Source organism: Ailuropoda melanoleuca, chromosome 1, assembly GCF_002007445.2.
Source record: "Ailuropoda melanoleuca isolate Jingjing chromosome 1, ASM200744v2, whole genome shotgun sequence".
NCBI lineage: Eukaryota > Metazoa > Chordata > Mammalia > Carnivora > Ursidae > Ailuropoda > Ailuropoda melanoleuca.
Window position 1 is genome coordinate 200,124,258 of NC_048218.1, and position 12,800 is coordinate 200,137,057.

General features: G+C 41.1%; 1 protein-coding gene across 1 annotated transcript; it reads left to right on the plus strand.

Moving 5' to 3' along the window:
• The first annotated feature begins 10,583 nt into the window (after positions 1-10,583).
• On the plus strand, positions 10,584-11,451 carry TAS2R5 (taste 2 receptor member 5). The gene is given in 2 exon segments (XM_011228041.1): positions 10,584-11,005; positions 11,007-11,451. Coding segments are annotated over 2 exon segments (867 nt in total).
• The last annotated feature ends 1,349 nt before the right edge of the window (positions 11,452-12,800 follow it).

Below are 12,800 nucleotides of genomic sequence, written 5' to 3' on the forward strand. Positions count from 1 at the left end.
TCTTTAAGATGTGAGAACTTATAGGCTCTCTAATAAGCAATATCCTGTACCTCCCTATATTCTCTGCCTATTCAGGGAAGGGAGGGATGTTTTAAACTCTCTGTTAAGAAGAGGCACCTCTGAACTGAAGGGTGGGTGCCAGGGCTGTGTCTGTATGACATCATGAAACAACACTGTAAGCAGCTGTAGCTCGGGCACTTTGCCATTTAACTTTGGACTGCTAAAGCCCAATACTGTCGGAGCTACATTTTCACATGCGATTTTATTGGTTCCTCACAACTTCGTAGAGAATGTTGGTATTACCCATCATACAGATGACAAAATTGAGACACAAACAGGTATTATAAATGACTCATAAACTAAGAAGGGGTAGATCCAAGGTTCCAATTTATCTTCTGATTCTAAAATCCAATTCTTTTTTAACTATGTCACAAGGTGGATGGAAAGACTGGGACAGTGTAGGATCATGCCCAGTTATAAAGCTTTATCTTCTAGGACAAGAATAAAATATTCAAGGGGTGCTGCGTGGCTCAGTCAGTTATGCTTCTGCCTTTGGCTCAGGTCATGATCCCTGGGTCCTGGGACCAAGTCCTGCATCGGGCTCCCTGCTCAGCAGGAAATCTGCCTCTCCTTCTGCACCCTCCCCTGCTCGTGCTCTCTCTCTCTCTCAAATAAAAAAAGTATATATACATGCACATATGTACATGTATATATAATTAATATAATATTAATGTTGTATAATATAATAATATTATTTAGGGAGGAGATATAAAAATCTTAGGTGCTCAGTTTCCTTAGGTGAAATAAATGTCATGATATCATGTAGATAGATAGTAGGCTTTTAAGCCTGAAATTTAGATGAGATGTATGTATATATATGTATGTGTGTGTATCAATTTTAAATTTTTTATTTTATGTTTTCATCATGGTAAGTGTTCTCTTTAATTGCTGTCACCTATTTCACCCATCCCCCCACCCACTTCCCCTCTGGTAACCATCAGTTTGTTCTCTATAGTTAAGAGTCTATTGGTTTGTCTTGTCTCTCTCTCTTTTTTCCCCTTTGCTCATCTGTTTTGTTTCTTTAATTGCACATATGAGTGAAATCATATGGTATTTGTCTTTCTGTGATTTATTTCACTTAGCATTATACTTTCTAGATTCATCCATGTTGGTAGCAAATGGCAAGATTTCATTTTTTATGGCTGAATAATATTCCATTGTATATAATATGTACTATATCTTCTTTATCCATTCATATATCGATGGACCCTTGTGCTGCTTCCATAGTTTGGCTATTGTAAATAAATAATGCTGCAATAAAAGTGGGGGTGCATGTATACCCTTGAATTAGTGTTTTTGTATTTTTTTGGATTAATACCTTGTAGTGGAATTGCTGGGTTATATGGTAATTAAATCTTTAATTTTTTGAGGACCCTCCATACTGTTTGCACAGCAGCTGTACCAGTTTGCATTCCCACCAATAGTGCACGAGGGTTGGTTCCATTTTCTCCACATCCATGCCAACACCTGCTGTTTGTGTTGCTGATTTTAGCCATTCTGTCAGGTGTGAGGTGGTATCTCATTGTAGTTGTGATTTGTATTCCCTGATGATGAGTGATGTTGAGCATCTTTTCATGTGTCTGTTTGCCATCAGGATGTCTTTGGGGAAATGTCTGTTCATGTCTTCTGCCCATTTTTTAATTGGATTATTCGTTTTTTGGATGTTGAGTTTCATCAGTTCTTTATATATTTTGGCTACTAACCCTTTATCAGGTAAGTCATTTGCAAATATCTTCTCCCATTCTGTAGGTTGCCTTTTAGTTTTGTTGACTGTTTCCTTCCCTGTGCAGAAGTTTTTTGTTTTAGGTGAGATATATTTTTAAACTAAAAATATAGCAACATTAAAGAAGAAACTGTTTTTCAATATATTTTGAATGTTGCAATGTGGAAAGGAATAGGCCAATAGAAAGCTGACGGGAAAGTGGATACAATTCACATCTGAACGAAATGAAATTCTTATGCATTCCAAGGATTTTTACCTTTTCATTTCAAAACCACTTTAAAAAATTTTGAGTATAGTTGACACACAATGCTACATTAGCTTCAGGTGTACAACATAGTGATTTGACAAATTTATACATTATGCTGGAAGCCTGTACCTCCCACTCCCCTTCACCCATTTTTCCCATCCCCCCCAACCATCAGGTTGTTCTCAGTGTTCATGGGTCTTCCAAATCAAGGATTTTAGAAGTTCCTTTATATTGCCTGAATTTTGCTTAAACAGAGGGGACTTTGGGCTCCCACTGTTACTAGGATTCTTTGATGAGCCATTTTCAGTTGTTTTAATTGTTTAAAAAACAAAAGAAGGGTTTAGAGGAAGGAGGCATTCGTCTTTTAAAGAACGAATTTTTAATGTAACTTTTAAGATAACCTTAAATGCCAGAGTCTTCAGGTGAAACTGAAGCTTACTGAAGGCATTTAAAATAAATTTTTGTCTTCTTTTTTTGTTAAGTTAGAGCTGGAGCTGGAGCCTCTAGTCTCACCCATTGCTTCTCAAGGAAGGCTGGAGAAGGGAGAAGCAGTTAGGGTCTGTTGGGAGCTCTTTTTGAATTTTGTGTGCCCTTCCTCCCATTTCTCTGGGGTGTGGGAATAGAGGGGGAAGTGGTAGTTTGACAAAAGTCCCTAGGGCTTTGGGTAATTGGCCCATGGCCAGTTTTATTCCCTGAGAAGTAAAGTGTGAAAGGGAACTCCTGTGGGCATTTGCCTGGCAAGGAAATTAACAAGGAAGTGATATATGTTAATGGAGGTTGGGTGGGGAGAGGGAGGGAGAGAGGGTCCAGGGTAAGGATAACAGCAGGGAAGGGGCAGAGACTGCACACCATCCTCCCTTAGCTAAGTGGGGTGGGTGTGGGGTCAGGCTTCTGGGGAAACACCAATATTATTAACCTGTCAGGACTACTGGGTCGTTCTCTGGGGGATGGCTGTGGGCTATATAGGGCCTGAGAGGAGGCTTGACTGTGACTGTCTCTGTAGGAAGGAGCGAGAGGCCCTGGGTAGATGACCTGATGCGTGTGTACCTTGCTTGCAAATGAGGTGTCTACACACAGGTCCACATGTGATTTGCTTGATAATATTTCTGACCTATTTTAAATACAGGAAAATTATTTGTCTCAGTTTTGCTGCTTTCATAGTTGGGATGATGACTTTATAATGATGATCTGAATCCAGATATCTCAATAGGGGAAATAGAGATATTGCTATTGATATTACTCTCTAACTCCTACTTACCTCTCTATACTTCTGACTTCTATCAAAGGCCTAATCAGTCTCTCATCTTTATTCTTGCATTCCAGAAATTCTGATCATCTCCCTTAGAAGAAGCAGCTCAGTTCATCCTGTATTTGCATACTGGGAATAATAGCAGACTTAAGGCACTCTCCTACTTTATTGAAGGGCGTGGTTATGGAGAGAAATCAGATCCAGGGAAGGAACGAAAAGTAACGTTAATTAGGTAACACTATTTTTTAGGCACCAGGCTAGGTAATTTCAGATGTCCTTTTATCATTACAATAGCCCTGTGAGGCAAATCATACAATATCAGAATTTTTATGAAGAGGAATCTGAAACTCTGAGAAATTAATTAACTGACTGGTTAAGGCCACGGCTGCTAACTGTTTGAGTTGGGAGACAACCTCAAACCTGTCTGACTTTGAAGCACATTGCCTTTCTATGAATGGCCACAAGTACTCCATTTGTCAGTTCTCCCCACAGGGAGCTACTCCTGTGGTTTGTGCCCCAGCTGAGGGCTGGTGCTGATGTGCACCTGCAAAGCCCTTGGCTGTGGATGAGCAGATATCCAGAAGGCCGTGTCTGCCCTCTTTTTTGCCATGTTTCTTAGCATGATCTTACAATGTCATGGAAAAACTTTAGTCTCCTCTAGAAAAGCACAATTTTCAAACTGTTAAAAACATAATTTTTATACAAACAGCTTCATGTAACGGAGTTGTCTATAGCTTGTCAAAAATGAAGTTGTGATTTTTTATTTTGTTTTACAGAAAAGTTGCAAAAGGAGTGCAAGAGAGTTCCCAGATTCCCCTCACTTAGTTTTTCTGATCTTGACATCTTACATATCCTGGTGCACTGGCTCTCTACTTCTCCAAAGCCAAGTGCTCCCAGGTTCATGTTAGCACCAGCCCTCAGTGGGACGCAAAGTAGCACTAATGCATTAATTGTGAACTAAATAGAGACTTCATTCAGATTTTACCAGTTGTCATACTCACGTTCTTTTTCTCTTCCAGGATCCAATCTAGGATCTGATGTTACATTTCATTGTCAGGTGTTCTTAATTTCTGCTGGTCTGTGGTGTTTCTCAATCATGCATTGTTTTCATGACCATAACAGTATTGAAGATTACAGTTCAGGCATTTTGTAAAATATCCCTCCATCTGGGTTTGTCTCATGTTTTTCTCATAGTTAGACTGGGGCTGTGGGCCTTTGGGAAGAGTCTCAACAGGGATGAGGTGTCCTCCTCCTCATGTCACACTGGAGGATACCTGATATCATCATGACTTCTCATTGGTCATGTTACCCTTGATTGCTTGGATAAGGTGGTGTCTGCTGGGTTTCTCCACTGCCCGGTTACTCTGTTACTCTGTTTCCCTTTCCAGAGTCTCTTGTTTAGAAGTCTTAAAGTACAGCTCACTCTCAAGAGAAGGGGAATTAAGCCTTGCCTTCTGGACTGTCTTACAACTTTTGTCTCCTGTACTTATCTCTCTTCCCAAATATTCATGCTTATGGAAAAATAGCTACTGTCCTTTCATCTTCCAAGACACCCCCCCCCCGCCCTGGGTTTTTTGGTCCATTCACTTTCACAGCCCCCCCACCACATGCTGCTGATTCTTATCATCTTCCTCAAAGATTGTGATCCTTGCTGCATTTGGGTCATGACTGCACCCCTCTTCTTCCCTCTAAACACCTCCCACCAAGAGGTGGTGCTGACCCACAGAGCAAGAACCTCACTTATTCATAAGGTGGTGGGGAGGGAAACTTTAAAGACTATGAATATACACAAATTTATGATTTCTGTTCCTGTTACATATGCTTATTAACGGTGTGCTTAATCTGCTCTATTTCTGCATTTCTGGATTTATGCAGCTCATTAAGAGAATGACTTTGCTCAGGTTAACAGCTGCTACTGAAGAGTTGCCTCAGCACCGCCTAGTGGCAAAGCAGGTGCAATTCTGGGAAGCACTGAAAATGGGTGCCTGTGAATAGGAGTACAAAATGTTTGCGTCCCGGAGATGTGTCAGATGGAGAATGGGGGAAGGAGGAATACTTAGTCTGGTAGCCTGGTGGAGGAGGGGCATTTTTTGGGTGAAGGTGTCAGATCTGAGTTCTTGAAAGCAATGCTTGCTCTTTGTTTCTTTTCTGTCTATATCCATGTAAAACCATTTTATTTTTTGGAATAAAAATTGTGTATATTTAAGGTCTACAGTAGGACTAATTGTTATACATATGCATAGTAAAATGATGACTATAGTCAGACTAATTAGCATATCATCTCCTCACATCAATACCATTTTTTTGTGTGTGATGAGAGCACCTGAAATCTACTCTCTAGGCACATGTCCAGTATTCAGTACAGTATTACTAACTATAGTCATTATGCTGTCTGTTAGATCAGTTTCCCCCACCTCCCCACCCCTGATACCCACAATTCTATTCTCTGCTTCTCTCTATTCAACTTGTTTAGAGTCCACATATATGTGAGACCATGCATTCCTTTTTGTGTGTGTGTCTGGTTTATTTCACTTAGCATAATGCCTTTTAGGTTCATCCATGTTGTTGCAAATGTCAGGATCTCTTTTTTTTTAAGGCTGAATAACACACACACACACAGATCTTCCTCAACTTACAATAGGGTTATGTCTAATAAACCCATCACTTAAATGGTAAATTGAAAATATTGTACTTTGAAAATGCATTTAATATTTAGCTAGTGAACATCATAGCTGAGCCTAGCCTACCTTAGATATGGTCAGAACACTTACATTAGCCTACAGTTGGGCAAAATCATCTAACACAAAGCCCATTTTACAACACTGTGTTGAATATCTCATGTAATGTATTAAATGCTTTACTGAAAATGAAAAACCAGATTGTTCTCAGTTTATTGGTTTACCTTCGTGATCGCGTGGTTGGCTGCGAGCTGTGGCTCACTGCTGCTGCCTGCCATCACAAGAGGGTATCATATTGCATAGCTCAGGAAAAGATCAAAATTCAAAATTTAAAGTACAGTTTTTTCTGAATGTGTATCACTTTTGTGTTATCATAGAACGAGAAATTGTAAGTTGATCCATTGTAAATTGGGGACTGTCTCTCTTTCTCTCTCTCTCTATCACAGCTTCTTTATTCATCTGTTAATGGATACTTAGGTTGCTTCCATATTTTGACTATTGTGCTTAATGCCACAATGAATATGGGAGCACAGATACTTTTTGAGATCCTGCGAAGGGATTGATGGATCATATAATAGTTCTATTTTTATTTTTTTAAGGAACCTTCATACTGATGTCTATAATAGCTGTACCAATTTACATTCTCCCCAAAAGTGTATAAAGTTTCTCTTTTCTCCACATTCTTACTAGCACTTTTTATCTTTTATTTATTTTTGCTAATAGCCATTTTTTTTAATTTTTAAATTTTTTTAATGATTTTTTTATTGTATTATGTTAGTCACGATACGGTACATCCCCGGATTCCAATGTAAAGTTCGATGCTTCATTAGTTGCGTATAACACCCAGTACACCATGCAATACGTGCCCTCCTTACTACCCATCACCGGTCTATCCCATTCCCCCACCCCCTCCCCTCTGAGGCCCTCAGTTTGTTTCTCATAGTCATTCTAATAGGTGTGAAGTGATATCTCATTCTGATGATCAGTGATGTTGAGCACCTTCTCATGTACCTGTTGGCCATTTATATGTCTTTTTGGAAAAATGACCATTTTAGGTCCTTCACTCATTTTTTAATTGGGTTGATTGCTTTTTTGCTATTGTATGAGTTCCTCGCATATTTTGGATAGTAACCCGTTATCAGATATATGGTTTTCAAGTATTTTCTCCCATTATGTAGGTTGCCTTTCATTTTGTTGATTGTTTTCTTGGTTGAGCAGAAGCTTATCAATATTGTTACTCTGTATAGGATAGACTGCTGTGTTGATGCTGAGTAGAAAGCCATAATTTGCCCCCCTGAGGGTCTCTTCTGATACTTGTATTCCCATTGGCTTCCTTTCCTTGATTCAGGTACTGTGAGAATGGCTGAGGGCTCAGAGCAGAGGAATAGTGGGCATATAAATGGAAAGGACTTTGGTAGAAAGAGGTATGGTAGTGTTATGGCCAGCATGGTTAGGTTGCATCAAAAGTAGACCCAGGTGGTTGCTCTGGTAAACTAGAGAACAATGAGACTGTCACTCTTCAGATACACTCCTTCGTTACAGCCCTTGGTTGGAGGCTGATACAGTACTGTATGGAAACGAACTGGCACTATGCTTCCCAGACTTCTCTCCACCGTGACCTCCTCTAGCACATTTATTCAGCAGTAAATATTTATCCTGTCTCATAGTTGTTTTTACTCATTTTCTTACCCTGTTTTTTTCTTTGTTTCTCTTCCATTGAAACAAGCTGTGTGTGTGTATAAATAAAACTCTAGGTTTATATATTCAGGTTACAAACATGTTAAAACAGTGCTAGTTATTTGCCTCACCCTCCAGAATGTCAGCTCTGTGACAGTAGGGACTTTGTTTTTGTGGTGATTGTATCCCCAGAGCCTGGACTGGGGGCCTGGCACATGCTAGGCATTTGATAAATATTTGCCAAGTTATTCATAAATGTTGTACTTGACCTGTTTATAATATGAGGTGCTTTGCTTTTGCCACTCTTGAGATGCCCAGAATGTCTTATTTTGGTTTTGCAGAGTTAGGGTGGGTGGGAGCAGGGTTCAAGGGTACTGTGGATTTTACTTGCTTCCTTTGGAAGGACAGTCTGTAGCTGTGGCTTGTTCCTCATCTCAGATTCTAGGCCAGCTTCACGCAGATGCAGGTGGAAGTGAGGCTCTTACCTTCGAGAACATTACTTGGGTTCACAGCTGTGTCTTCTTGGTCAGAGAATGGATTTCAAAAGGACAGTGACAGAATCCGAACTCTGAGAAGTGAAATGTTCTACCCCAATCCTGTATCACCCTTGAGATCTGAAGCTTAGCCAGGAGCCACACACATTCATGGCTGAAGCAAGGCACCGTCTGGGACAGCAGCGAGACCCCTTTCTGTAGCTGTGTTGACTGCTGTCCTGATGGTTGTGGCTGTGGCTGAATTTCTCATTGGCCTGGTTGGAAATAGAGTCCTTCTGGTCTGGGGTTTTGGAGAATGGATCCGAAAATGTGAAGGGATCCCCAAACTCATTGTCCTGGGTGTGCTGGCCCCTCAGGGTCTTCTACTGCAGGAAGGTCATGACCCCTGAACACACTCTGCTTGTTGCTGAAGCAGAGGGCCTGGGGCTGGGTTTTTGGTTTCTTCTAGGATCTTTCAAGATCACTTTGCTCCTTCCTCCACACCCATGTTGCCTTCCTCCTTCTTTCTAATTCAATTCCTCTTTCTCCTTGTTTCCCCATAGTTTCTGATCTGGTCTGACTACTGTATTGGTTTTCTGCGTGCGGTGTAACAGCACATACTCAGCAATTTAAAACAACACACACATTTACATCACAGTTTCTGTGGCTAAAGTGTCCAGGCACAGCCCTAAGTGGGCCCTCTGCACAGAGTCTTTTTTTTTTTTAAGATTTTATTTGTTTATTTGACAGAGAGAGAGAGACAGCCAGCGAGAGAGGGAACACAAGCAGGGGGAGTGGGAGAGGAAGAAGCAGGCTCATAGCGGAGGAGCCTGATGTGGGGCTTGATCCCAGAACGCCGGGATCACGCCCTGAGCCGAAGGCAGACGCTTTAACCGCTGTGCCACCCAGGCGCCCCTTTGCACAGAGTCTTAAAAGCTGTAGTCAAGATGTTGACTGGAATGTGGTTTTTTTGGAGCTCAGGGAGCTTTTCCAAGCTCACTGGTCGTTTGCAGAATTCATTTCCTTGTAGTTGTTCCACAAAGGTCCCCGTTTTCCTGCTGCTGTCTTCTGGGGACCAATCTCAACACCCCACAGTTCTTGCCATGTGTCTCTCTCACAGCCTGGTAGCCGGATTCTTCAAGGTCAGCAGGAGGGCCCAGTTTCTCTTCCAAGACTTTAACTGATTAAGTTAGGCCCACCCAGGGTAATTTTTTTGAGTAGCTCAAATGCAACTGATTTAATTACATTTGCAAATCCCTTTATCTTTGCCATATAATGTAAGCTAGTTACAGAAGTGACAGCCTGTCTTACTTACAGTCCCACCCTACTCAAGGTTTATTCAGGGTATGTACATGAGGGGTGGAAATCTTAGAAGCTGTCTTAGAGTTCAGCCTTCCGTAAACATTTGTGTTAGGCTGGCCCTAGGGAAGTTGGAGTCTGGACAATAAATGAAACACTTTCCTATATTTGTTAATAACTGTACTAGTCTTTTTTCACTTATTTGAGCTCATTTCCTTCCCCTGAGACCTTGGTGTGAGATATGTGCTGAGTCATGTGTGTGTGGGTAATTGATCATAAAGGACAGATGACCTCAAAGACTCAGATTAGCGGTAATGGCTCCTCTCCCTGACTTCCAGTTTTTTATTGTTTGGCACTTAAATATACTGTTTTTGTTCTGATTGTTTTCTTGCCTAAAATTTCCCCTGCTTCTCTCTTTGATAGTGAAATATATTTTACTTTATTATTATTTTTTTGATAATGAAATATGTTTTAAATTTGAGTTTATTCAGCTTTCATGTTTTTATGTTCAGAATACTTTTTATAAAGGGGCACCTGGGCGGCACAGCGGTTAAGCGTCTGCCTTCGGCTCAGGGCGTGATCCCGGCATTATGGGATCGAGCCCCACGTCAGGCTCCTCTGCTGTGAGCCTGCTTCTTCCTCTCCCTCTCCCCCTGCTTGTGTTCCCTCTCTCGCTGGCTGTCTTTATCTCTATCGAATAAATAATAAAAAATCTTTAAAAAAAAAAAGAATACTTTTTATAAAAATAAAAAAATTTATAATATGAGCTCACATTTGGCACTGTATAAAACCTGAGAATGTTTTGATTTGATCTTCTTCTTGAGAGGTCTTGATATATTATCTGCTAGTGTCTAGATGCTAGCTTATGACCCTTGAAAAGGGGATTTGGTGTCTGTGGTATTATTTTAAATCTCTGAGTGTAGGCTCAGAGTGCATTCATGCGGATGCAAATACAGAGGGGATCATAACTTCTAAACTCTCCGTGCCTGGTCACAGCTGTTCAGTCTTGAAGGACAGGTTCCAGAAGGGCAAGTCCAGATTTTGTGGTGTGAAAACTTTCCTTGAGGGTGGTATCACGCTCCGGGGATCTGAGGCTCAGCCACAGCCACACACGTTTGTCTGTGGAAGCAGGACATCTTCTGTGACAGAAGTGAGAGACTCCTTCCTGTCCCCAGCTATGCTGACTGCTGCCCTAACACTGCTGATGGTGGTGGCAGTGGCCGAATTTTTCATTGGCCTGGTTGGAAATGGAGTCCTTATGGTCTGGAGTTTTGGAGAATGGGTCAGAAAATTCAACGGGTCCTCATACAACCTCATTGTTTTGGGCCTAGCTGTCTGCCGATTTCTCCTGCAGTGGCTGATTATGATGGACTTAAGCCTGTTTCTGCTTTTCTAGAGCAGTCATTGGCTTCGCTATCTCAGTGTCTTCTGGATCCTGGTAAGCCAGGCCAGCCTCTGGTTTGCCACTTTCCTCAGTGTCTTCTACTGCAGGAAGATCACGACCCTTGAACACCCTGTCTGCTTGTGGCTGAAGCAGAGGGCCTATTGCCTGAGTCTCTGGTGCCTTCTGGGGTACCTCATGATCAGTTTGGTACTTGTAGCCCTATCATCTTTCCCAAGGCAACAGCAGCATTCTGTACCCCCTCAAAAGCTGTCACTACCTGTATATATTAAAGCTCAATGCAGGAAGTGGGTTGCCTCTGATGGTATTTCTTGTTTCTTCCGGGATGCTGATTTTCTCTTTGTATAGACACCACAAGAAGATGAAGGTGCATACAGCTGGTAGGAGAGATGCTTGGGCCAAGGCTCACATCACTGTCCTGAAGTCCTTGGGCTGCTTCCTTATCCTTCATGTGGTTTACATCCTGGCCAGCCCCTTTTCCATCATCTCCAAGTCTTCTGCTGATCTCATTGTCTTCATCTCCGAGACAGTCATGGCTGCCTACCCTTCTCTTCATTCTGTCATATTGATCATGGGGAATCCCAGGGTGAAGCATACTTGTCAGAGAATTCTGTGGAAGACAGTGTGTGCTTGGAGAGCCTAGAGAAACGTGTGCTCAGAATACTCTTTCAAGACACTTTCTGGTAGCTCTCTATATGGGAGCTGACTTTCTTATCTTTTAAATTTTTTCTTCTCTGACACCAAATCAACAAATGAGCTACAGAAATACAGAATAAAAACTAATACTGTTTCTTTTTTGGCAATGTAAAGTATAACTGTTTTATTGTATTATAGAAATCAAGGCTGGGGCTTTACTTTTGGTAAAGTAGGTGTTATATTCTGTTTATATATATACTAAATAATTCATTTCTTTTTAAATTACATATATAAGTTGTGTTTTCCCTATTATAAGGAACAGAGATTAGGAATAATTAATATAGAGATCATTAATTTTTATTAAATTTCACCTATCCATTAATGCTGGTCATTTTAGATAAGCTTTTTTAAAAAAAGAAGTATCAAATAATTTTCCCATTTCTCTACTGTAGTAGTTCTAGTTATCTAACTGAAAAACAAAACAACACATCTTTGTATTTCTAGAAGGTCCTTTGAGGCCTAGACTTGCTTTTTTTGATAAAAGTCAGTTGATCTTCTAGCCCAGGACCTAGATAGGAACAAGATGGGAATGAGGGGAACTTGCTTCTGCTCTCAGAAAGACCACTGCTTCCTGAAGAGGTGAAGCCTCATCCTCTTTGTTCCACTCTGGTCTCTCCACAGACTGAAGTCAGTTTGAGCATACAACATCTTTGAGTTGGACGGAGATCGTCTATGTCAAATCCATGGCAGCAGGAACTGTGTCTGTTTCTGTCTTCTCCTAGGTTCCTGATGCCCAGAATACTCCCTAGCTTATAATAAGCAGTAAATATTTTCTAAATGATCAATTAGCTGTGTTAACTAGTCTTTCGATTCCTCTTTTGTGTTATAAAGAAACTGAGACCCAGAGAGGGCAATGGCCTGCCCAGGGTTTTGTAGAGATTCCAGTGTAGTGCTGGGACCAGAACTCAGTTTCCTGACTCTGGGGCCCGGGCTCTTTCCTTGGACAACATGCTACCTTCCTAAACAGCTAGCTTTGCCTTTGGCGTCTCTGAATCCCATCCCTCTTCCTATGTGCTTTCTCAGTCATCTTTTTAGCTTTGTTTGAGCATGTTTCTTTTGGTACAGTTCCAGGGGATCTGGAATTCGAAGGACAATACTTGATATACTTAAAATTTTTTTCACTTCTTAGGAACCATGCTTATCTACTTTCATTAATTTATTCTCCCCAACATGTGTCTTTTCTTTACCTAAAGCTGTCAACTGAAGTACATGCTAGACACATGTGGATGTTAGTCATCATGAAGGGGAGAACTGGCTCCTCTGATTTCACTGTGCATTGTGTGAGGTCAAGCACTG